The sequence below is a fragment of the Sebastes umbrosus genome, chromosome 7 (assembly GCF_015220745.1).
Source record: "Sebastes umbrosus isolate fSebUmb1 chromosome 7, fSebUmb1.pri, whole genome shotgun sequence".
Taxonomy (NCBI): domain Eukaryota; kingdom Metazoa; phylum Chordata; class Actinopteri; order Perciformes; family Sebastidae; genus Sebastes; species Sebastes umbrosus.
In genome coordinates, this window is record NC_051275.1 from 34,437,188 (window position 1) to 34,464,390 (window position 27,203).

Sequence of the window (27,203 nt, forward strand, 5' to 3'; positions counted from 1 at the left end):
TTCAAAAATGTGAAAAACAACATCTTTACAAAAATATGTTTAAACTTCCCACGGCCCCTGAAGGCATCATACGTCAGCCGGAACCCGGAAGTGTGAGAGCAGAGAGCGGTGTCGCGGCGGTTCTGGCTGTTTTCTGGGTTTCTTTTAGCTCTAATGGGTTCGTGTCGGACCGGACCGGGACTCTGGACCTCGGCGCCTCTGCTGGTGCTGGTCCTGGTGCTGATGGGGCTGGTCGGACCGGTCGGTTCCGTCTCCGAACCGGGGATCTGGACCCTGAACGTCGACAGCGTGAGTTTCCTGGTTGGATGCTTGTTGTGTTTTTATACGTTGAACAGGAAACATGTAAACAACGTGATAATCCAGCTGATCACAGGCAGCAGCACATCGATCATCCAGCTGATCACAGGCAGCAGCACATCGATCATCCAGCTGATCACAGGCAGCAGCACATCGATCACTATACATAATAACGACAAAACACAGGCAGCAGCACATCACTCACTATACATAGTAACGACAACAAGTGATTCATGAAATACAAGTATACACATCAAATACAATAAAATATGTGACTTATAAAATATCAATAAAATGTAATAAAATTAGGCAAATTAAATACAATAAAATATGTGATTGATAAGATATCTATTAAATCTAATAAATTTATACAAATTAAATACAATAAAATATGTGATTAATAACAACAATACAATTTAATAAAATTATACAAATGAATACAATAAAATATGTGATTGATAAGATATCTATTAAATCTAATAAATTTATACAAATTAATACAATAAAATATGTGATTTATAAAATGACAATAAAATGTAATAAAATTATACAAATAAAATACAATAAAATATGTGATTTATAAAATGACAATAAAATGTAATAAAATTATACAAATAAAATACAATAAAATATGTGATTTATAAAATATCAATAAAATGTAATACAATTAGGCAAATTAATACAATAAAATATGTGATTTATAAAATGTAATAAAATTATACAAATTAATACAATAAAATAAGTGATTGATAACATATCTATGAAATCTAATAAATTTATACAAATTGAAAACAATAAAATATGTGATTTATAAAATAACAATACAATTTAATAAAATTCAGCAAATTAAATACAATAAAATATGTGATTTATAAAATATCAATAAAATGCAATAAAATTAGGCAAATTAAATACAATAAAATATGTGATTTATAAAATACATATAAAATCTAATAAATTTATACAAATTGAAAACAATAAAATATGTGATTTATAAAATGACAATAGAATGTAATAAAATTAGGCAAATTAAATACAATAAAATATGTGATTTATAAAATATATATAAAATCTAATAAATTTATACAAATTGAAAACAATAAAATATGTGATTTATAAAATGACAATAAAATGTAATAAAATTAGGCAAATTAAATACAATAAAATATGTGATTTATAAAATATCAATACAATTTAATAAAATTCAGCAAATTAAATACAATAAAATAAGTGATTAATAACAACAATACAATTTAATAAAATTATACAAATTAATACAATAAAATATGTGATTGTGAATACAATAAAATATGTGATTTATAAAATAACAATACAATTTAATAAAATTAGGCAAATTAAATACAATAAAATAAGTGATAAATAACAACAATAAAATTTAATACAATTATACGTTGAACAGGAAACATGTAAACAACGTTATCCAGCTGATCACAGGCAGCAGTACATCATTCACTCAGGTACAACAGTACAACTCATATCTATAAAATCTAATAAAATTATACAAATTGAAAACAATAGAATATGTGATTTATAAAATGACAATAAAATGTAATACAATTAGGCAAATTAAATATAATAAAATAAGCGATTAATAACAACAATAAAATGTAATAACATTATACAAATTGATACAATGAAATGAGTGATTAAGAAACAACAATAAAACGTTAGCTAGCTGATCACTGAAGTGACACACAGGCAAGAGTATTACTACACTGTGGTATTACTACTTTTACTTACTGTGTGTCATGATATCTGCTGATTTATGAGAATTTATTGATCTGTAATAATAACAATAATAATTGTCATGAAATAGTTGAAACGATTTGTCGACTGATTGATTAATCAGTGATTAATAAAATAATAAAATGTAAAAACAAATATACAAATTAAAAGACGAAAAGTGATTAATGAAATAAAAGTATACAAATTAAATACAATAAAATATGTGATTGATAACAACAATAACATTTAATAAAATTATACAAATAAATACAATAAAATAAGTGATTAAAATAGCAATAAAATGTAATAAAACAATACAAATTAAGTACAATAAAAAAGTGATTAATAAAATGACAATAAAATGTAATACAAGTATACAAATTAAATACAATAAAAAAGTGATTAATAAAATGACAATAAAATGTAATACAATTATACAAAATAAAGACAATAAAATAAGTGATTAATAAAATAACTAACATGTAATAACATTATGCAAATTAAATAAAATAAAATACGTGATTAATAACAACACTACATTTTAATACAATTATACAAATTAGATACAATTAACAAACCAATATTACTTTCACCAGAAGAATCAGTTGTTTATGTTTGTTTTTTTATTCCAGGAAATTCTGAAGAAGCAGAACTTCTTCTTCTTCACTAAAACTCTGTTCAACAACAGCTTCATTCATCTCAAACGTAAGTAGAACAGTACGTGTGACAGTTTCATTCAGAGAAGATGGATATCAGTTTCATGTCCGTGAGTCCGGCACAGAGATAAGTGTGTTTGGCATAGCTTGTTTTTCTTTGTCTATTTTACTCCTGACAGTCCTGTTTTTTGTGTGTGTGTGTGCTTAGTGATGCCAGAGACCTGTAACTTGTCGTCACCCGTCCAGTTGAACGTGTCCTGGTATCTGAGGAACTCGCACTGCTACAATGAAGTCTTCAGCCTGGACGTGAGACACACTGTTTTCTACTCTCCTCTATGCTGTTCGTCTCTTCAGATGTTCAGATCCTAAACCAAACCTGAACTCTCTGGTCCAGATTTGTAGCTCTGGTTTTGATCTATAAAAATACTAATATGTATTTAGAAAGTGCCTGGAAGTATTCATGGATATATATTTTTATTTTGAACCCACACGGGTTCACCTGATATGCAGGAGACATCGAGTTGTTTGATATATTTCATATAAATAAAGAAAAATTATTGAAATATGTATCAAATATATCAGCATTTCTCTTCCAGAAAAGACAAACAATTCAGCAGTTTGATAATTAATGATAAGACAATAAAATGATAAAAATGTAAAAAAAAATCAAAATAAGTGATGAATAAAATAACAATACAATATAATAAAATTAAACAAATAAAATAAGTGATTAATAAAATTAAACAATTTAATGAAATTATAAAATTAAGTACAATACAATAAGTGATTACTAAAATAACAATAACATGTAATACAATTATACAAATTAAATACAATAAAGTGATTCATAAAATAACAATAAAATGTAACACAATTATACAAATTAAATACAATGAAATAAGTGATTAATAAAATAACAATAACATTTTATGGAATTATAAAATTAAATACAATAAAAAAAGTGATTAATACAATTTTATAAATGAAATACAATAAAATAAGTGATTAATAAAATAACAATACAATTTTATAAAATTATTAAATTAAATACAACGAAATAAGTGATTAATAAAAATAACTATAACATTAAAGTTATTAATAAAATAGCAATACAATTTAATAAAAATTATACAAGTTAAATACAATAAAATAAGTGATTAATAAATAACAATGCAATTTAATCAAATTAAATACAACTAAATAGGTGAAGGATGATTCATTTTAATTTGAATTAAAGTCAGATTGCAAGGGTTGTCAACATTTTGGGGCCAGAAAATAAAAGTTTATCTTAATTTAACTCATGTATTAAGTTAATTTCAGTTTTTAAAGTTAATATTTTCTCAAAACTGTCCAGGTTAATGAAGTTGAGCTGCAACAATTTTGATTAATCATTAACGTCATTTTTCAAGGGTTAAAAAATGTCTGGTTCAGCATACATATTGTGAGGAATTGTAGATTTTATTTGTCTTATGCGATGGTAAACTGAATATCTTCGGGTTTTGGACAAAACAAAAGAAACTAGTCTGCAGATATATTAATAATGAAGATGGTTGCAATGCAGTGATTATCAATACATAATAGGACGTGTATCATTTTTAATTCCTATGATGTTTAAATCACTGTTATTTGCTCATTATTCTATCTTATTCTTATCTTTGGATCCATCTTATACAAATGAGTAACACCTCTGTCCTGCCTGCCTCTTTGTCGTGTGTCTTATTGTTTGTCCGTCTCCAGACGGAGCACGCAGGAATTTACTTCAAGTCAACGGAGGTCAAACGAGGAGGAGGAAGTGGATATTATGTTTTTCATCAATATCCCGCTTTCACCTGCAAGCCACACACAAATCCCACGGTGATACACGCATACAGTGCAAACAAATAAGTACTAAAGGGAGTGTGTGTGGCGATTGTGTTTTAAAGTGCGTGTGTTTGTTCTACGACACAGTTCGGCCTGGAGAAGTTTGAGAAGAAAACACGACTGACAGAAGAGCCGCAGAAACAGGTGAGACACTTTTCTCTTTCTCTACCTGTCGGTTTTAAACCACGAAAAAAGAAGCAAATAGCCGCCAAAACTGACCAATCACAGTTCATGTTGACGTCACGACTATGGAGGACGGAACCTGGCAAAAGCAAAAATGTACTGAATGAATGAATAAATAAATAAATAAATGAATAAGGCAGAAATGCATACATAAATGTAAAAATAAATATGTAAATAAATTCATAAAGAAAGAAATACAGAAATAAATAAGTTTGGGTAAAAAAAATAAGGATGAGATGCAAAGAGAAAATTGTGCAGAAATAAATAAATAAATGCATAAATACATAAATAAATACATTTAAAGATTAATCAAAATAAATACATAAATAACAGGGGAAAATTAAAGAAGAGTAAATAAATAAGGGAATTAATTAAGACAAAAAAAATAAATAAAGAATATACAAATTATAGCTCATAGTGGGAACCTCCAGGCTGATGCCGGCTGGAAACGTATGTGAAATGTGTAAAGAAAAGAATACAGAAATAAATAAATTTGAAGGGAATAAATAAGGGGTGAAATGTCAGAGAGAAGGGAAAATCATGCAGAAATAAATAAATAAATAAATACATTTAAAAATAAATAAATAAAATATAAATGCAAAAATAAATAAACGAAAAAATAAATAAAAAAACAGAAATATCAATTTATGTCACATTTTATCAATTAATTAATGGATACATTTATTTTTAATATGATTTTTGCTACATTTAATGACATATTTATTTATTTATTTATCGAGCTATTTATTTATTCATTTATTTTGTCAGGTTCCGTCCTCTATACACGACAACTCTAAACACTGTTTTCAGAGGTGAGTCCAGTCACACAGGTGTTTGCAGATGTTTTTGCAGTCCTGATCTATGATAATAATCATCATAGCTCCCTCTGGCCTTTTTGTTTCCACCTCCTTTCTGTCAGACGAGATCACATCCTGCTGCTGAGCTCGGTTCCTGTTCGGAGTCGCACTGCATGTGATCGTTGACTGTATATTAACGATGTGTATACTGTATTACATTTCTGTTTACACGCACAATAGCAGTATTTAACTACTTATTTAAAGGGCTTTTTTCAACCTGGACCATGTGTTTTGTGTCTAAGTGACTAATTGGGCCAACAGTTTCTGAACTTGGTCCAGTATTGAGGGAAATCGCTGCAGACGGCAGCTGCTAAACGTAAATTAATTATACCTTTTTATCTGTTCTAAATGTCCCTTAAAGGGAGATTTGTCAAGTATTTAATACACTTATAAACATAGGAGTGGACAAATATGCTGCTTTATGCAAATTTATGTATATATTTATTATTGGAAATCAATTAAAAAGGTAATTTCAGACCCTGAGTAGAAAATAAGATCCTCTAACAAAACTAATATATTGCAGTCATCTTTAAGAATCCTTTTATTTATTATCACTATGTTAAGAATATATATACAATATTCTGTTTGTTTTTCAGCCAATCACAGAGAAGACATCAAACAGGAGGAAGAGGAGCAATGTGGACGCTCCACAACCAAAGGTGAGCGCATCCAACTCAGGAAGTAGAACACGCAGTGGAGAAACTAATACATGCAGAGTAGTCTACTGTAGAGAGTATAGAGTAGAAGCAACGGGGCGAAACTCTGCTGCGGCAGCATCGCTCACTTTATAGAAGGTTTAATAAATAAAAAAGTAAGTAAGTAGTTATAATAGTATGCATATTTATAATATTTTCATTGTTCAAAACAGGACGTTTCAGTACGGAGACATTAACCTCTTTTACCCGACGGACCCGGAACCGGGCTTCAGCTGAGCTGTGTGTTAAAACTCTGCCTTTAAGAACCTCATAAAATGCTGCGGTGGTCTTTTTATTCTGAATAGTTTCTAAAAGACGAGGCCTCAACGCGACTAAAACAACACTCAGAGTGGATTTTATCCAAACGATGTTTGTTTGGTAACGGTTTTTAATATTTTAGTTACAAAATCAACACACGAGAAATAGTATTTTTACTTTATAATATTATAATATTGAATGTACATACTTGACTTTGGATTCTTTTTTGTTATTTTATTTACATTGTTATTAATCTTATTTGTTATTATCTATTGATCATATTTCATTATTATAATAAAACTACTCCATTTGGAGTCAAAGTTATACGTTTTTTATTGATATTATACTGTGCACAGTGGTAGAATGTGATGATGCACAATGGTAGAATGTGATGATGCACAGTGGTAGAATGTGATGATGCACAATAGTAGAATGTGATGATGCACAATGGTAGAATGTGATGATGCACAATAGTAGAATGTGATGATGCACAATAGTAGAAGGTGATGATGCACAATGGTAGAAGGTGATGATGCACAATGGTAGAATGTGATGATGCACAATGGTAGAATGTGATGATGCACAGTGGTAGAATGTGATGATGCACAATGGTAGAATGTGATGATGCACAATGGTAGAATGTGATGATGCACAATGGTAGAATGTGATGATGCACAATGGTAGAATGTGATGATGCACAGGGTAAATGTCATGGCCAAAGGCTCCATTGTGTGCACGTAGCCTCCTGTAGTGGATATCAGGAATATTTTAGAACCAGATTCCCTTTCAAGAGGTAGAAAACCCATTTGGCACACTTTGGGTATCCAAGTGGCCAAATGGCGAGACCTCCTGGTCCTATCTTTACTAAAACCTTTGTAGAATCTATGTGCTTTGTGTTATTTATATCTGCTTTGGCACAGTTGTAGTCGAGGAGTTGCTGGTTGAATTCGGTGGCGTCTCTGTGCACGGCATCATTGCTATAACGGTGTTATCCACTGTCTGATCTAGAAAACATTTTAAGGTGAGGATAAAAATGTTTACTCAGGCATAGTAACAGTCACAATGTTGAATTCTCTGAGGTCTTACCTCTCCATATAGACCAGGATCATGCAGCTAGACCTGCTAGTTGTGGAGCTATTCTTCATTTATTGTAGTTATGTCTGTCTAGGAGAACCACACCATCCAGCACCCTATAGGGCTGGAGAGGTTAAACTTCCTGACAATAAAATAGAAATAGGTGGACGTCTGGTAGTCCCTTTCAGTCCTGAAACGGCGGCAGCGTAACTCTGCTGCTGAGCGCTGACGTTGCAATGGAACAATCGACTTTCACTTCTTATCAATATACGTTCTTTGGTGTAGTAGAACATGGGAACCTCCAATGAAACCAACGTTAGGAGCTCCAGTAGAACATTAATTTAACAGATATATTCACTCTTTCTGAGGAATAAAGAGCAGAGCGTGAAAAAGAAAGAGGGCAGTTGAGTAAATGGTTCAGGAGAACAAAGTTGGATTCAAGTGCAGTAGAACATTTACTAGAACACGCAGGAACACTTGTAGAATGTAGTTTTTGCCACTTACTCATATTTAGTTGTGCCATTCTTCTGTTACAAACAAAAAGACATTTAAATTAAATGAATGTAATTAGATCATTTTGCAGTTCCTCCGATGTTCTTATTGTTCCTGTTCCTACAGTAGAACATTCTGTTTACAGTTTTCTCTAACAAGATTTGTTTGAAGTTCTTCGTTTGATTTTAGATGTTGAATTATTAAATAAATGTTTGACTCACTGGTGATTTATCTCTCTCCGTCTCTCAGGCTGCTGAGGTACAGAAGAAAGCTGAAACAGGAAGCGCTGCCGTCCGTCCTAAAGAGGTCAGTCAGGCTAAACCTGATTATTACAGCCGGCTGAGACAGGAGGTTGCTGGTTTGAATCCCAGGATATACAGTATATATGGAGGTGTGGTATTACAGAACAGTATGTCTTAGGGATGGGAAAAAAAAATCCATTCACCTATATATCGCGATCATTTGAGTCTATGTGGAGGTAGAAGGAAGTTACCGCTTTTATTGTTGTAGTCTGAGTACCGTGACGTCATATTCGTTTCGTATCCGTCAACCAAAACAAACCGTAGCGAGTATAAAACGGCGGAGGGTCGTCGTGGATACGACCTGCACCCTCCCATGTTAAATCCAGCGTGGTAAACACTACACATCCAGTAAAGGATGGAAACACTTTGGGTTTCACACATTGACAGGAAAAGCAGAGCTAGACATCACGGCTAAAGCTGCATGCTAACTCTGTCACGGACAGGAAACGTTATCGTATCGCGGTAACGGGTTGCGGTCGAGCCGGCCGTCGCTCTCGTCTCTGTGATCAAATGGGCCGACACTACGACTGTAGAGCACCCAGATACTGACATTTGTGTTCTCTGCATTGAAACGGCCCCGATGGAGCTGATCATGGATGGATAAAGAGAACGGAGCTGACGGGAGAGCTAGAGACCACCTTGGAGATGTTAGAGGAAGTAGACACGTGGGACTACGTCCGCTTTTCAAAATAAGGTTTAACAAAGGGAACTGTATATACAAAATACATCTATGAAAATAAGATTGATTAGATTATATTCACCAGAAGTATAAAACATTACATGTCCCTTATAAATTAAAAAGAAAAAAAACACTTTTTTGTGAGGGAAATGTCTTTGAAAAGGAAATAAATAATAATAATAATAATAAATAATGTCTGACAATGACTGATATATTTGACTTCAGGACATCTCTGACTACATATGTGCTAAAAATAAAACATTTTTACTGGATTAATTTAGATATTTTCCAAAGTAAAAGTCTCTAGAAGTGTATGATTAAACTTTTTCCCCTTCATGGTGTAGTGGTAAAAAAGTTAACAAAAACCACAATAAATCTGAATATTGAATCGCAGTACCGTGATAGGGATAGTTTCGAATCGGGAGATGGGTGAATCGTCCCAGCCATAAAATACATGGTGAAAAACCCCCAATAAAATGCACAATAAATACATAAAGTGCCGGCCTGGTAGTGCACACAGGACACCAAACACATGTCTGCAGTTGGGCTTATTTATTGCAGTGAAAAATGAGGCCGCAGTGAGTCAAACCTGACGGCAGCGAAGAAAACATGAAACTGTTTGGGGGTTAGAGGGTTGATTGACGGAGTATGTTTTGGTCTTAGTGTTGCATTTATGTGCCCTGTGTTTTATGTGTAATATATATATGTGCTGTATAACCAAGTGATTGATTGATTGATTGATTGATTGATTGATTGATTGTCTTTGTTGCTCAGATGGCTGCTGCTTCTCACTCGGTCGACGTGGTGGCTCAGAGCTGGGAGGACGGACCCTACATGTTCATCCTGAATATCAAAGAAATCAAAGACAAGAGCCAAGCCGCCGACCCCCCCGCACCCTGGAGTCTACAGCGTCAGTCACACACACACACACACACACACACACACACACACACACACACACACACACGCGCACACACACTCCTTTGACAAAGCTAGTGTACTGTATTACCTGTTCAAGCATTAGTGATGTCCTGTTTCCACTGATGGAAAGCTGATAATGTGTTTAATTGTAACAGGAGGTTCCTGAGACCAGATGCTACATAGAGATTGTGCACTATTGATCGAATATTAATCTTTGGCTTCCCACAATTAACCTCTTAAGCCCTAAAGGGTGCTGGACAACTGTTTTCTCGTAAAGTTATGACTTTAGTATCGTAATGTTTGTGTTTGCAGTGCAGATCAGCATGAAGGGTCCTCATCACGACTACATATCAGCTACTGAGTGGCCTATGATGGTGGTAAGAACACACACACACACACACACACACACACACACACACACACACAACACTAAATAACACAAAGAATAAACAAATCTAACTTCCTGCCTTCAGATATTCAAAGGATAAGTCTGGTGTGGTTGTAGATTTTTTTAGTTATCGTCCAACAACATGTTGGAGATTTGTCAAATCTTATCAACATGGGAGAGGATAAATATGCTGCTTTAAACGTATGTATATATTTATTATTGTAAATCAATTAACAACACAAAACAATGACAGATATTGTCCAGAAACCCTCACAAGGTGCTGCAAAATGGAAGTTTGGAGCGTTATTTAACCTCCTTCCCGACAAGCTTTCCGCAATTCCTCAGGTATTCCAGTTTTGTATGATTCCCGTATCTTCACTCTAGCTTTAATGGTGTTAAAACAACGTCTAAAATAACAAATATACCCAAAATGAATCAGGACTAGCATTTCAACCATAAGGCTTATGGGGAAACTAAACTATATTACTATTGCAGAGTAAAAGCAGATGCAAAAAAAGGATTTTTTTTAATCCTCGCCTAAAGTCTAAAATGTAAATTTCAAAGGCAATATCAGCGTTATAACAAACATCCCATGGACAATGATGCAACTGAATGTATTCTACTACTCTTAACTACTACTACTTTACTACTTTACTTAGGTTTTTCTAGCATATGATGCCAGTATCTAGCTTTAAAACTGAGCTTGCTACAACCTAAAAATCGCAAGTTGCGCTAATGCGTTAGAGAAATTAGTGGCGTTTTTATCTGTCAAAGTTATCACGTTATAACTTTGACAGCCCTACTTTTTAGCTTAAAAATATGTTTAAGTGTGCAATTACTCTGTAACCCTCTGAGACCCACAATAGACCTAAATATACGACTTTATAAATGACTTTATTTTCGTAATATTACGACTTTTTTCTCGTAAAGTTATGACTTTATTCTCGTAATATTATGACTTTTGTTTCTCGTAAAGTTAAATAATAAACATGCTCGATTATATCTCATAAGTTGTTACAGCATTTTTGGTTTGATACCGTTTGTTTCACAGATTCGTGACTAAATTGAACCATTTTTTTATCACTTGAGAGTTGATAAAAATGATCAATAATCCCTCCAGAACACCACATTAAGACACCGAGAACCTTGAGGAACACCATAGAAAAAGACATGTTTTTCCTCTCTAAAATGTAGCCCAACTTTGGAGTGTTATTTAACCTCCTTCCCGACAAGCTGGCACGACAATGAAGCTACTAGAGCCTCTGAAAGACAGCACAGTCAGTCGGGATCGCGGGTCTCAGGGGGTTAAGGTCACAGTGGTCAGTAGTCTCTCTCTCTCTGTGTGTCTCCAGTTCTACATGGTGATGTGTATCGTGTACGTGCTGCTGGCGGTGTTGTGGTTGGTGCTGTCGGCGTGCTACTGGAGGGATCTGCTCAGGATCCAGTTCTGGATTGGAGGAGTCATCTTCCTGGGCATGCTGGAGAAGGCCGTCTACTACGCCGAGTTCCAGAGCATCAGATACGACGGCCTGTCGGGTAGGAGTGGGGTTTTTCCTTTTCTCTGGACTGATGGGAGGTGAACGTTCGACGCGGCGGAGCGTCGAGAGATAATAACCCGCTGTAATGTGTCCCGCTGCAGTCCAGGGCGCCGTGGTGTTTGCTGAGGTGCTCTCTGCGGTGAAGAGGACTCTGGCCAGGGTGTTGGTGATCATCGCCAGTCTGGGATACGGCATCGTCAAGTAAGTCTTCTCCTTCTCACAGCTCTCTTGTTAGTTTTAGCATCATAAGGTTTTCTTGTATTAATCAGAATGACAAACTAGAGACCTAGAGCATTCAGAGGGATGGATGGATAAGACTAGAGACCTAGAGCATTCAGAGGATGGATGGATCAGACTAGAGACCTAGAGCATCCAGAGGATGGATGGATTAAACTAGAGACCTAGAGCATTCAGAGGATGGATGGATCAAACTAGAGACCTAGAGCATTCAGAGGATGGATGGATCAGACTAGAGACCTAGAGCATTCAGAGGATGGATGGATCAGACTAGAGACCTAGAGCATTCAGAGGATGGATGGATCAGACTAGAGACCTAGAGCATTCAGAGGATGGATGGATCAAACTAGAGACCTAGAGCATTCAGAGGATGGATGGATCAAACTAGAGACCTAGAGCATTCAGAGGATGGATGGATTAAACTAGAGACCTAGAGCATTCAGAGGATGGATGGATCAAACTAGAGACCTAGAGCATTCAGAGGATGGATGGATCAGACTAGAGACCTAGAGCATTCAGAGGATGGATGGATCAAACTAGAGACCTAGAGCATTCAGAGGATGGATGGATCAGACTAGAGACCTAGAGCATTCAGAGGATGGATGGATCAAACTAGAGACCTAGAGCATTCAGAGGATGGATGGATCAAACTAGGGACCTAGAGCATTCAGAGGATGGATGGATCAGACTAGAGACCTAGAGCATTCAGAGGATGGATGGATCAAACTAGAGACCTAGAGCCTTCAGAGGATGGATGGATCAGACTAGAGACCTAGAGCATTCAGAGGATGGATGGATCAAACTAGAGACCTAGAGCCTTCAGAGGATGGATGGATCAGACTAGAGACCTACAGCATTCAGTCCCTATCTCTCTAAAAACAAAGAGGGTGGAATGGTAAGGGCTTAAGTCTGTAAAAAAAAAAACATGTAAAAAATGATGTGTCACCAGTTATTCTGGTGTGACGGAGCTCTAAAGCTCGTTTAAACTCGTGTTAGACACCGTGGCTCAAAGGCGTTTTATGCTCAACACGTTGTTTGTTGCAGTAATGTCCGAAACGTCGGAGGGCGTACAAACAAAATATTCTGTGAAGAAGCAAGAAGTCAACGAGTGTTACCGGCAAAAATCACCTTGTAATAAATGTATTAAAATGAAACGAAGGTTGAAAGGATTAATATCCGGTAAACAATGTGATTCGGCTGCAGAATATTTACTCAGATGTAGATTTCTAAGAATCGTCTTCTGTCTGTGTGTCTGTGTGTCTGTCTGTCTGTCTGTCTGTCTGTCCACCAGGCCCAGGCTCGGGGCGCTGCTCCACAGAGTAGTCGGAGTCGGTCTGCTCTATTTGATCTTCTCCATCGTCGAGGGCATCCTAAGAGTCAACACTGTAAGTGTGTGTGTGTGTGTGTGTGTGTGTGTGTGTGTGTGTGTGTGTGTGTGTGTGTGTGTGTGTGTGTGTGTCTAACCCAGGGGTTAGCGACCTGCGTCTCTTCAGCTCCTCTTCAGAGGCTCCATGTGGATTATTGAAAACGGAAATGAATAACTGTTCTTTGTTTACATTTTCATTTTTATTTATCATTGTTGTAGGTCTATGGTACGATGGTAAGACGGAGTATCAGGGCCACTTTGAGGAAAAAAAATAAATCTGAGATTTAGAGAATAAAGTCATAATATTATAAAGTACTAATTTTACATGTTATTTTCTTTTTTCTCGGAAAGTTATGACTTTATTCTCGTAATATTACGACTTTTTTTCGTAATATGACTTTATTCTCGTAATATGACTTTTTTCTCGTAATATTATGACTTTATTCTCGTAATATTATGACTTTATTCTCGTAATATTATGACTTTATTCTCGTAATATTATGACTTTATTCTCGTAATATTATGACTTTTTTCTCGTAATGTTATGACTTTATTCTCGTAATATTATGACTTTTTTCTCGTAATGTTATGACTTTATTCTCGTAATATTATGACATTTTTCTTGTAATATTATGACTTTATTTCTCGTAATATTATGACTTTATTCTCGTAATATTATGAATTTTTTCTCGTAATATGACTTTTTCTCGTAATATTATGACTTTATTCTCGTAATATTATGACTTTTTCCTCATAATATTATGACTTTTTTTCTCGTAATATTATGACTTTATTCTCGTAATATTATGACTTTTTCCTCGTAATATTATGACTTTTTTCTCGTAATATTATGACTATATTCTCGTAATATTATGAATTTTTTCTCGTAATATTATGACTTTTTTTCTCGTAATATTATGACTTTTTTATAATAATATTCTGACTTTATTCTGTAAATCTCAGATGTTTTTTCCCTCAATGTGGCCCTAATACTCCGTAGTACATTGTCTCTTTGGCCCTCACTGCATTAGACTTATATACTATATACTTAGACTTTAAACTGTGTTACCTTCATCACAATGATCAAATATTAGCGTCTCCAGACAGAATTCTTTTTTTTCTTTTCCTAAAATGGCTCTTTAGATAGTAAAGGTTGCTGACCCCTGGACTAACCTGTCTCTCTCTCTCTCTCTAGGATCGAGGCAACAACAACAGCAGTAAATTTTTGTGTGACATAGTGCTGGCCTTCACTGACTCCTGTGTTGTCTGGTGGATATCCTTTAACAGATAAAATCAGAAGGCTGAACTATTCCAGGTTTTTCTATCGCACATAACTGACACTAAATCACATCTTCTGTTCAACAGACAGGTCTGTGTTCACTGTGTGTCATTTTAATGTGCAAGACATAGAGAGTGCAAATTCTGAGCACAAAGTTTGTGCCGTTAAATATAACCACAAAGCAGGCGAGGGGAAGTCCGCGATGCAGAGAGGAGGTGACTGTGTACTGTGGGCTGTCGCAATAACCACAATACTGCGCTGTTGACAAGGGGTGCAGTTTACTAGCACAACAAGTCCTCGTCATCTCTGCTTTGGAGCTTGGCTCCGCTAGACATGCCGTTCTTTCTGCCCCCCCCCCCCCTAGCTGATTCTCTGTGATGACGTTGCACAAAACTAGGGCAAAGTTAACGCGATAATAACACGTTAACGCAAACGTCACACATTGGAAATATCTGAAAAATGACTGAAAATTGTCAGAAAAAAAATCTGAAAAAATTCTGAGAAATGTCCAAACAATGTCAACATTTTCTTTTTAAAAAAAAATCCGAAGAACATCCGAAAAAAGTCAGAAAAATGTCCGAAACTTTTTCCAAAAATGTCCAAAAAAACGTGGAGAAAAAAAAGTCCAGAAAATGTCTGAAAGAAAGGCAGAAGAAAAGTCCGATACTGGTATCATATGAAACTATAAAACCTAAAGAATCCATCGGTACCAACCATATCAGACTAGCTTGTAGCAAAGGAGGTTAAATAACGCTCCGAACTTACGCTAAATTTTGGCGAGGAAAAACTGTCATGTCCATTTTCAAAGGAGTCCCTTGACCTCTGACCTCCAGATCAGTGAATGTAAATGGGTTCTATGGGTACCCACGAGTCTCCCCTTTACAGACATGCCCACTTTATGATAATCACATGCAGTTTGGGGCAAGTCATAGTCAAGTCAGCACACTGACACACTGACAGCTGTTGTTGCCTGTTGGGCTGCAGTTTGCCGTGTTATGATGTGAGCATATTGTTTTATGCTAAATGCAGTACCTGTGAGGGTTTCTGGACAATATGTGTCATTGTTTTGTGTTAATTGATTTACAATAATAAATATATACACACATTTACATAAAGCAGCATATTTGTCCACTCCCATGTTGATGAGAGGATTAAATACTTGACAAATCTCCCTTAATCATCTTAAATCTTAAGGTACATTTGTAACAGATAAAACAATGTGCGTTTAACTATTTGAATGGACTGACAGCCCCGACAGAAACCCGTCTATAGAGTGTGGTACGCTGTGTCCGCTTTTTCTTCCTTTTACTCCTTCTGTTTGCCTCCCTTCTTCCTCCTCTTCCTCCTCTGTCATACAACCGTTCACCCTTCTCCGTACTTTCCCTCTTTCTCTTTATCTGTTTATCTTCACCCTTTCTTTTTCTGCCCTGTAGGCCGAAGGTGATGTAGTTCTCCTGGCTGCTATTCCTCTGGCTGTGCTCGACTCTACCCTCTGCTGGTGGATATCCGCAACTGCATCTTCCCCTTTTTAGTACAACTGTTTGTCTCTCTTTCTCTCTCTCACACTTTTTTTTCATTTCCTCTATTGTTCTGCTTTGTTCGTCTCTGCATTTAGTATTTTGTGTCCAGCAAAACCCCTACGCACGCACTCAATGCTTCTATCATGTAATTAATAGGGCTGGGACGATTCACCCATCTCCTGATTCGATACTAAATGATCACGATATTTGGAAGCCGTTTCGATATGTATTGCGATTTTTGTTTATTTTTTTTAACACTAGGGACTTTTACTTTGGAAAATATCTAAATGACTCCAGTGATTTTCAGCATTTATGTCGTCAGAGATGTCCTGAAGTAAGGGACATGTAATGTTTTATACTTCTGGTGAATATAATCCATCAATCTTATTTCCATAGATGTATTTTATATCTACAGTTCCTTTGTTAACACCTTATTTTGAAAACCGTACGTAAACCCACGTGTCTATTTCCTGTAACATCTCCAAGGTGGTCTCTAGATCTCCCGTCAGCTCCGTTCTCTTTAACCATCCATGATCAGCTCCATCGGGGCCGTTTCAATGCAGAGAACACAAATGTCAGTATCTGGGTGCTCTACAGTTGTAGCGTCGGCCCATTTGACCACGGAGACGAGAGCGACGGCCGGCTCGGCCGCACGTTACCGTGATACAATAACGTTTCCTGTCCATGACAGAGTTAGCATGCAGCTTTAGCTCTGCTCTGTCTAGCTCTGCTTTTCCTGTCAATGTGTGAAACCCAAAGTGTTTCCATCCTTTACTGGATGTGTAGTGTTTACCACGCTGGATTTAACATGTTAGGGTGCAGGTCGTATCCACGACGACCCTCCAACGTTTTCTGCTTTCTCGTTTTGGCTCGCTGAGGTTTGTTTTGGTTGACGGATACGGAACGGATATGACGTCGGTAACTTCCTTCTACCCCTGTATAGACTCAAATGAAGCGAATACATCGATTCTGGCATCAAAAAATCTATTCTAAAATCATAAAAATCACGATACATCGGTGGATCGATTGGTTTTCCCACCCCTAATAATTAACCAAAGTTTAGAACAATTTAATATAGGTTTGGCTTTATTTTCAAGTGTTAATATTCATAATTGACAATCTTAGAATTTGGACATTTCTGCAGATGTATAATAATAATAATAATAATAAGTAGGGATACAATGTGCAGCATCTTGTCTCTCATGCAAACGCAAACCTGACGAACCACAGGAGTTTGGGATGGTAAATATTTGATATTGGTAAGAAATGAACAGTGATATTAAACTGGAGATGGTGTTTATCTAACGTGTGGTCGATGTTCCTTGACTGTGTCGTCACATCTTTGTGAGTCTGGCTCAGACGATGAAGCTGCTGAGGCTGAGGAGGAACGTGGTGAAGCTCTCTCTCTACAGACACTTCACCAACACGCTCATCTTCGCTGTCATAGGTACAACCAAATAACTCTCGTTTGTCTCGAAGGTTTTTGCTGAAACACATTTCAACGTCTTTAAAACTCGTATATATATATATTTGTGTTTTTCAGCGTCTGTCATCTTCATCATTTGGACCACCAAGACCTTCATGATGTCTAAATGTCAGTCTGTGAGTACTCAACCATTTTCTGTGAACTGTGTCGGAGAAGTTTCAGCGGTAAAGCTTCTCTCAAACTCTTCTTGCATGTGTTTAAATCATTAATTTCTTTTTTTTTTTCATTTAATTTAAAAGATGAACATTCATTGGTTAAATTGAGAGGCGTTTCTATTTGAAAAAAATATATATATAACAGAATAGAGATGGACCCGTCTTTTAATTAAGGAAAAGAGAAATGTTAAAAAAAGTCAGAAAAGTGTCAGAAAAATGTAAAAAAAAATGTCAGAAAAATGTTTTCGAAAAAAAAAGTTAGAAAAATGTTTTAGAGAAATGTTAAAAAAAGTCAAACAAAAAGGTCAGAAAAATGTAAATGTAGTCTAAAAAAAGGTTTTTCGAAAAATGTCAAAAAGAAATGTCTGAAAAATATCTGAAAAAGTCAGAAAAATGTAAAAAAAAAAAAAGAAAAAGTCAGAAAAATGTTTTAGAGAAATGTTAAAAAAAAGTCAAACAAAGGTCAGAAAAAATGTAAAAATAAAAAAGAAAAGTCTAAAAAAAAAAGTCAGAAATATCTTTTAAAAAAGTCAGAAAAATGTAAAAAAAAATTAAAATAAAGTCTAAAAATTTTTTTTTCGAAAAATGTCAAAAAAAAGTCAAAAATATCTGAAAAAAGTCAGAAAAATATTTTAAAAAAGTTAAAGAAAAAAAAGGTCAGAAAAATGTAAAAAATAAAAAATAAAGAAGTCTTAAAGTTTTTTTGAAAAATGTCAAAAAAAGTCAAACAAAAAGCAAATTTTTTAAAAAAATATCTGAAAAAAGTCAGAAAAATATTTAAAAAAAGTCAGAAAAAGGTAAAGAAAAAAAAAAGTCAGAAAAATGTTTTAGAGAAATGTTAAAAAAGTCAAACAAAAGGGTCAGAAAAATGTAAAAAATAAAGAAGTCTTAAAAAAGTTTTTTGAAAAATGTCAACAAAAAAGTCAAACAAAAAGGTCAGAAAAATGAAAAAAATAAAAAATAAAAGTCTAAAACAATTTTTTTCGAAAAATGTCAAAAAAAAAAAAAAGTCAGAAATATCTTTTAGTCAGAAAAATGTCAAAAAAATAAAATAAAAAAGTCTAAAAAAAGTTTTTTCGAAAAATGTCAAAAAAAAAAATGTCTGAAAAATATCTGAAAAAAGTCAGAAAAATATTTTAAAAAAGTCAGAAAAATGTTTTAGAGAAATGTTAAAAAAAGTCAAACAAAAGGGTCAGAAAAATGTAAAAAAATAAAAAATAAAGAAGTCTCAAAAAAGTTTTTTTGAAAAATGTCAACAAAAAAAGTCAAACAAGGTCAGAAAAATGTAAAAATAAAAAAAAAGTCTAAAAAAAGTTTTTTCGAAAAATGTCAAAAAAAAGTCAATATCTTTTAAAAAAAGTCAGAAAAATGTAAAAAAAAATAAAATGAAAAAGTCTAAAAAACGTTTTTTCGAAAAATTTCAAAAAAAAAAATGTCTGAAAAATATCTGAAAAAGTCAGAAAAATGTAAAAAAAAAAAAAAGTCAAACAAAAAGGTCAGAAAAATGTAAAAATAAAAAAAAAAAGTCTAAAAAAAGTTTTTTCAAAAAATGTAAAAAAAGGTGGAGCATGAGGAGCCGAAAGATGGTGACGAGAGGTTAATGTCGCGCTGCCGTAAAGTGTTATGGGTGCCGTTGTTATCCGAGCCGTTTTGTGAGTACAGTATCGGACCCGATACCCGATACTGGTATCGGTATCGGTGCATCCATATTGCCAACACACAGCCATAATATTTCAACTCCCTTCTTCTAATACATTTTTTTAATTTTTATTTATTCTCAGGCCAGCGGAGAAATAAATGTTTTTTATCTTCTGTCTTTTTTCTTCCTGTAAATGACGATTTTTGTAATGCTTTTGAAGTGTTTCCATTAAAATTCTCTCTCTCTCTCTCTCTCTCTCTCTCTCTCTCTCTCTCTGTGTGTGTCGGTAGGACTGGAGGGAGCTGTGGATAGATGACGCGTTCTGGCGCTTCTTGTTCTCCATCATCCTATTGGTCATCATGTTCCTATGGCGACCATCAGCCAATAACCAGAGGTAAGGGGGGGCTGCTTTCTTTGTTTTTTTACACACTTTTTCTCTTTTTAACTGTAAAATAAAGCCGGGTTCTCTCTCTCTCTCTCTCTCTCTCTCTCTCTCTCTCTGTGTGTGTCAGGTATGCCTTCAGTCCTCTGTTGGATGAAGAGAGTGAGGAAGAGGAGAAGGAGCCCATGATGAACGAGGCTTTCGGTCAGCAACCTTCCTCTGACTCCCTTGCCTTCTCTCCTTCCTCACCTGTTGCCTCCTCTCTCAAATCCTCAGTGCTCTCATTTTTTATGTATTTATTTATATATTTATTGAGCTCATTAGGGACGCTCAACATCACTCAACCAGTTGTTAAATTATCAATTTAAATTATATGCATCATGGAAAGTCCTAAATGTAATGTGTAATATATATTATATATATATAAAATCTAATAATGTAATGTTTTTTACTCCTGTGTGTCTCCAGAGGGGATGAAGATGAGGGGCGTGAAAAATGAGACCAACGGTTCGGCCAGAGCAAACAAAGTGGTGAGTACCAACAACAGCAGCCGTGTTCAATGAATTCAAACTATTCTTGGTCTTCAGCAACCTTTTACTTTCATTTATTCTATCCAAACTGATTTGATATGTTATTTATAGGGCTGTCAATCAATTGAAATAGTTAATCGTGATTAATCACACATTTTGTTTATCTGTTCAAAATTAACCTTAAAGGGAGATTAGTCAAGTATTTAATCCTTTTATCAACATGAGTGGACAAATCTGCTGCTTTATGCAAAATGTATGTATATATTTATTATTGTAAATCAATTATCAACACAAAACAATGACAGATATTGATCCAGAAACCCTCACAGGTACTGCATTTAGCATAAACCAATATGCTCCAATCATAACATGGCAAACTGCAGCCCAACAGGCAACAACAGCTGTCAGTGTGTCAGTGTGCTGACTTGACTATGACTTGCCCCAAACTGCATGTGATTATCATAAAGTGGGCATGTCTGTAAAGGGGAGACTCGTGGGTACCCATAGAACCCATTTACATTCACTGATCTGGAGGTCAGAGGTCAACGCAGCCCTTTGAAAATGACCATGACAGTTTTTCCTCGCCAAAATTTAGTGTAAGTTTGGAGCGTTATTTAACCTCCTTCATGACCAGCTAGTATGACATTTTTCTGACTTTTTTTTTGACATTTTTAGACATATTTCAGACTTTTATTCTAAAAAAATTCTGACTTTTTTGGACATTTTTCAGACATTTTTTTGGACAAAAAGCCTCACACATTCACATATCTGAAGGTCAGAGGTCAAGGGACCCCTTTGAAAATGGCTATGACAGTTTTTCCTCGACAAAATTTTGCGGAACTTGGGAGCATTATTTAACCTCCTTCCTGACAAGCTAGCATGACATGGTTGGTACCGATGGATTCATCAGGCTTTCTAGTTTACTATGATACCAGTATCCTCACTCTCATCAGCCCGCTACGACCTAAAAATCACAAGTTGCGTTAATGCGTTAAAGAAATTAGTGGCGTTAAAACGAATTTGCGTTAACGCGTTATTATCGCGTTAACTGCGACAGTCCTAGTTGTTTTCTTTAAACATAGAAAATCATTAGTTGGATTGAACTCAGTCATAAATTCTTGAAGGAGGAAACACATCAGCTGACTTTGTTGTTGTTTTTCCAGGATGAGGATCTGAAATGGGTAGAAGAGAACATCCCTTCATCTATGGCGGACGTGTAAGTCAGCATGTTGGCTCTCATTATAGCGTATCAGAAATGATCATAAAGGAATATTATTCAAATCTGATGCCTTTCCTTCCTTCTCACAGCGCCCTGCCCCCCCTGCTGGACTCTGATGAGGTAAGTCGTCTTTCTTCATTACTTGGCACTTAAAAGGGGGTTTTCTTGAAAATCTGCTAACAAGATGAGACCCACACATTTGTTTATCATATTTGACATGGTTGGTACCGATGGATTCATCAGGTTTTCTAGTTTCATATGATACCAGTATCAGACTTTTCTTCTGCCTTTCTTAAGGACATTTTTAGACATTTTTCAGACTTTTATTCAGACATTTTTGGCAATTTTTTTCAGACCCTTTTTGAAAAATGTTCAGACTTTTTTCTGACATTTTTCTGACATCTTTTCACAAGATGAGACCCACACACTTGTTCATCATATTTGTAGTTCTGATTGTCAGCAGCAGGGGGTGGCAAACAATCAAGGCAGAGAGCAGCTGTTGCTACGGTTACGTCACACTGTTGTTTATCCTCTCCTCTGTTGTCATGGCGAGCAGAACAATGTGACTGCTTCTGTGTGTGATTGGGATGTTATTGCTGCTGCAGCCATTAATGATCATCTTGAAGATTAAAAATACAGAAAATATAAGAAAGCAACATAACAGAATCTCTTTTAACATATTATATATATTTAATATCTGTTTGTTATTTAGTTTGTCTTCTGTCGGCTGTTTTTCGTACCATTTTCCAAATGATTTACTCTTTGATCTCCGAGCCGAACCTTTTTTTTAAATGATCCGGCAATCAACGAAGTGCCTCTTATGTAGAATCAACTTCTTATGTAAACTGCCGTATGAACACTGAGAGATATTAAAATACATAGAAAGCATTAAGTATTTCCTTTATGGTTGTAAGCGGTGAAGGATGGAAGAGTCAAAGAGGACAAAGGAATTTAGATCGGCTCAGATTAAACCGTTGCTTCCTTCAGATCCATCAGCCGTTCTAGTAATTAAAGGTTGTAGCAAACATCAATGATTTTTAACACGCGAGTGAGCGCTAACAATGTGACAAATCTCCCTTATTAGATGATGATATTAAGTGGAAATGATTGCCTGAAACGCCCCTACTATAAGGCAGATTATGTAATGCACTCTTGTTATTTAAGAGGTAAATTAGAGAGAAATCTTGACCCCAACCTGCACATTATCCCCTATAATGACAAATGATGTAATTCATCACCACTAAGGAGGGAATTAAAGAGAAAGTGCTTTACCCTGCCGCCGCCTCGATGCTCAGATATGCTCTCAGTGTTATTAACCTGGATTCTGATAGCCTCGCTCGCCATCCCTCATCCTGCACATGTTTTAGCTAATACAGAGACTCTGATTTAATTAACCCCCTTTTTTTTTTAGAGGGGAATGGGATGTTCAGCGGTAGATAAAAAGTCAACAGTAGATGTCACATAGAAGTGGTGTACATCATCTGAAAGCTGGGAACCTGAAGATTAATTTGAGATGCAGCTCAGCACTGTGTGTCAAGAAATAAACCATCCCCATGCTCTTTTATGTCTCATAAGTTGTTGCAGCAATTTTTCTGGGTTGATACCATTTGTTTCACAGATTTGGTGCTAGAATTTAACAATTTTTTACCACTGGAGAATTGATAAAAATTATCAATAATCCCTCCAAAATACCACATTAAGACACCAAGACCTTGAGGAACACTATAGAAAAAGACATGCTGTGATTTGGGATCAAAAACTTTTGGGACATTTGGAGATTTCTGCAAGAAATTGCATTTTTTCGACGATGGGATGTCGAGCACTTCTGTTATGTAAACTGCTCAGTTGCTCAATTGTTAATCTAGCTAGGAAAGCCATCCATCCTCTGAATGTTCTAGGTCTCTAGTCTGATCCATCCATCCTCTGAATGCTCTAGGTCTCTAGTTTGATCCATCCATCCTCTGAATGCTCTAGGTCTCTAGTCTGATCCATCCATCCTCTGAATGCTCTAGGTCTCTAGTCTGATCCATCCATCCTCTGAATGCTCTAGGTTTCTAGTTTGATCCATCCATCCTCTGAATGCTCTAGGTCTCTAGTTTGATCCATCCATCCTCTGAATGCTCTAGGTCTCTAGTCTGATCCATCCATCCTCTGAATGCTCTAGGTCTCTAGTCTGATCCATCCATCCTCTGAATGCTCTAGGTCTCTAGTCTGATCCATCCATCCTCTGAATGCTTTAGGTCTCTAGTCTGATCCATCCATCCTCTGAATGCTCTAGGTCTCTAGTCTGATCCATCCATCAGCTTTGCAGCTGAAACATTTCCATCTAAAACGGTGAATTACTTTTGCAACCAAGAAGCACAGCGAGCTTTCCTACAGACCAGACGTCCTCGTTAAAACTGGACAAATTGGTTTCTTCGTGTCGAATGTGATCTCCTCTGTTTTGAGGTTTTCATCCATCATGTCTCCAACAACAAAATGAATCGTCTTAACAGTGTCGGCCTCCTCGCTGACGGTGGGGGGGGGTGAAGGAAAGGGTGATTCAGAGAGTCTGAAACACTGAGGCGTCAGACTGCCACTGATTAAAGATGGAGGGAGGGAAGAGGACAGTAACAGCAGTAAACAGTGGACCGCATCAGTCACCTCACTTTGAGCATCCACTAGGAAAACATAAATATATTCATCCCTGAGGTCAGACAGAGGTTTCTGGAGGGACATTTTAAACCTGCAGAGTTTGGGTTTACAGTCAGAGACGCAACAGCAAACATGCTCTCTTTTTTAAAGCTGTTGCATGTTAGCTAATCGAACATGTTTTTTAACATTAGAGGAATTGAAATGAACTGTCAGGAGCTTCTTGTGCAAACAATGACAGAGGTTTTCCAGAGAGATGTTTGGGGGTTTTCTATGCCAATGTTTCCTTTTTCCAACGAGCGGACTGTGGGTCCAGAACAAGCCCCCCAGGAAGAGCGCCGGTCGTCTATCCAGACTTTTGTAGTGGCCAAACGGCGGTACTGCAACTTCCGTGTCCGTCACGTGATGCCATTGGGCCCAAAAATACTTTTTCCCATAGACTTACATTGGGAAAGAGACGTCTGTAACTCAGATGATCTTTTTTTTTTTTGTGATTCAACTTCCCTGTATGACACTCTGATAGTCCTTATTTAAATCATTCAGTTTTTAAAGTTGTAAAACGCACTAATAGCTGAATCCAGAGTTATTTCCCTTCCTCCGTTCATGTGAATGAGACCCAGACCGAGGATGGAGCGCACGCCGTGACGACGGCGTGACGTTGGGATCCCGTGACCGAGTCATGTGACCGAGCGGACGCTACTCCGCCAATCCTCTCGGACGTGTGCTTTCAGTCGCACGCCGTAGCCTACTTCTTGCCTTGCTTTGCTTTCGATGACATCAAGCTCGCTCTGCCCCTACGATCGATTTATTTTTAGAAATTCTTAATTTTATATTTTATAAAACAGAATAGGGGCAACAGTCTGGAAACAGGAATGTTTTTCCGTTCTTATCCAAACCTGGAAATTACTAAAATCAAATTCCATCCTTTTCCATACTGCGTAGGAACCCTGTACAAAGGAGAATACAACAATAGGCTTTATACCATGGTGGTTATTTAACCCCTTAAGACTCCGCCGGCGGGCCAGGCCACTATTCTGTCTATCGGAGGTTATCGCAGGCTGGGTTTTCAAGCCAGAGGGGAGATACTGGAATCACATGAAACTAGAAACTAGGGAACTAAGAAAACCTAAGGAATCCATTGTTACCAACCACGTCATGCTAGCTTGTCGGGAAGATCGCTAAATAACGCTACACAGTTGGGCCAAATTTTGGCGAGGAAAAACTGGCATGGCCATTTTCAAAGGGGTCCACCTCTGACCTCCAGATGTGTGAATGTAAATGGGTTCTAAGGGTACCCACGAGTCTCCCCTTTACAGACACGCCCACTTTATGATAATCACATACAGTTTGGGGCATAAAATTATTATTCACCATTAATTATAAAAAATAAATAAATAATTCTAAAATGACCTTTATTGTTATACACAATTTCTATGACTGAAAAAGTCTGAAAAATGTTCAAATAAAAGTCTGAAAAAAGTCTGAAAAATGTCTTAAAATGTCCGAAAAAAAGCCTGAAAAATGTCCAAAAAAGGTCTGAAAAATGTTCGAATAAAAGTCTGAAAAATGTCTTAAAAAAGTCTGAAAAATGTTCGAATAAAAGTCTGAAAAAAGTCTGAAAAATGTCCAAAAAAAGTCTGAAAAATGTCTTAAAAAAGGTCTGAAAAATGTTCGAATAAAAGTCTGAAATATGTCTGAAAAATGTCCAAAAAAAGTCTGAAAAATGTCTTAAAAAAGGTCTGAAAAATGTTCGAATAAAAGTCTGAAATATGTCTGAAAAATGTCTTAAAAAAAGTCTGAACAATGTCCAAAAAAAGTCTTCCAGGAGAGACTTTAAATGATAACACGTCTCCTTCTTTTCTAAGACGGCCACCTTCGAGTGTTTAGAACCAGTTTCTAGTATTATTATTGTTACAAAGTTTCTCAGTACGATGGTGTGTTTTCTGTTGCAGGAAACCTTGACGACTAAGTTTGAGATGTCCAAGATGGAGTAAAGCAGAAGAGGAAGGAAGGAAGGAAGGAAGGAAGGAATGAAGGAAGGAAGGAAGGATGGAGGGACGGACGGAGGGAACATGGAAGTGTTTGGAAAACCACGAGTCTGGTAAACAGACGTATAAATGATTGTGTCGGTGTATACAAGGTGCATTAAAAGAGAAGGATGGCTGATTAAACACGTGAGGAGGGATAGAAGAGCTGATGGATGGAAGAGGGAAGGTGTCTGTATGTGATTTAACCCCTGACTTTATGAGCTTTGTAAGCCTTCATTGTACAGAACACTGGGAGTCAAATCCATCACAGCGGCACACAGATTCTTTTTATTTTTATTGCCTGTTTGTATTTATATTTCTATACAGTATATTTTGACAAATCTTGATGCTAACGAGGTTCTCTGCTATAAAGCGGCTTCTTTTCACCGTTCGCAAGCGGAAATTTTGTCTCATCGGACATTTTGTGTGTGTTTTTTTTTTCACTGTTCTGTTGCCACGACTGTTTGTTGGGTTTTGTGGAGTTGATACTTGTGATTGACGAATATATAAACTGCTTCTCTTACTTCTTGGAGTTGTGAGGTTTGTCATCGCTCCGTATTGTTTCAGCTTTGGTTCCAGTGTAATTTGAACCATTAAAACTGTTGACAAGTGGGATAAGTTCACACAGACTGTGTATAAAAATGATTTTATTTTATTGTTTTACTCTGTCTAAATACTCCCCTGGCTTCATTATTGGCATTTCACGTCACTTTATGCCTATCTCCCGATTCTATTCTATCACGATACTTAGGTGCCGATTTGATATTTATTGTGATTTTTAAGTAT

The 27,203-nt window shown here is 35.9% G+C and overlaps 1 protein-coding gene across 2 annotated transcripts; it reads left to right on the top strand.

Moving 5' to 3' along the window:
- Positions 1-67: 67 nt before the first annotated feature.
- Positions 68-27,032, top strand: zgc:162698 (uncharacterized protein LOC560165 homolog). Of its 2 annotated transcripts, none has more exons than XM_037776039.1 (21): positions 68-288; positions 2,676-2,748; positions 2,908-3,005; positions 4,437-4,553; positions 4,647-4,703; positions 6,196-6,258; positions 8,368-8,424; positions 9,874-10,009; positions 10,333-10,397; positions 11,761-11,944; positions 12,048-12,147; positions 13,475-13,568; positions 14,745-14,822; positions 17,687-17,795; positions 17,892-17,950; positions 19,919-20,022; positions 20,141-20,214; positions 20,479-20,540; positions 21,704-21,756; positions 21,849-21,879; positions 26,343-27,032. In XM_037776039.1, exons 1-21 carry the CDS (start codon positions 154-156, stop codon positions 26,382-26,384), a joined length of 1,791 nt encoding a protein of 596 aa, XP_037631967.1. In that variant the 5' UTR covers positions 68-153; the 3' UTR covers positions 26,385-27,032. The 2 variants fall into 2 exon arrangements, with proteins under 2 accessions (XP_037631967.1, XP_037631968.1); XM_037776040.1 differs by having other exon boundaries at positions 4,647-4,694; positions 6,193-6,258.
- The last annotated feature ends 171 nt before the right edge of the window (positions 27,033-27,203 follow it).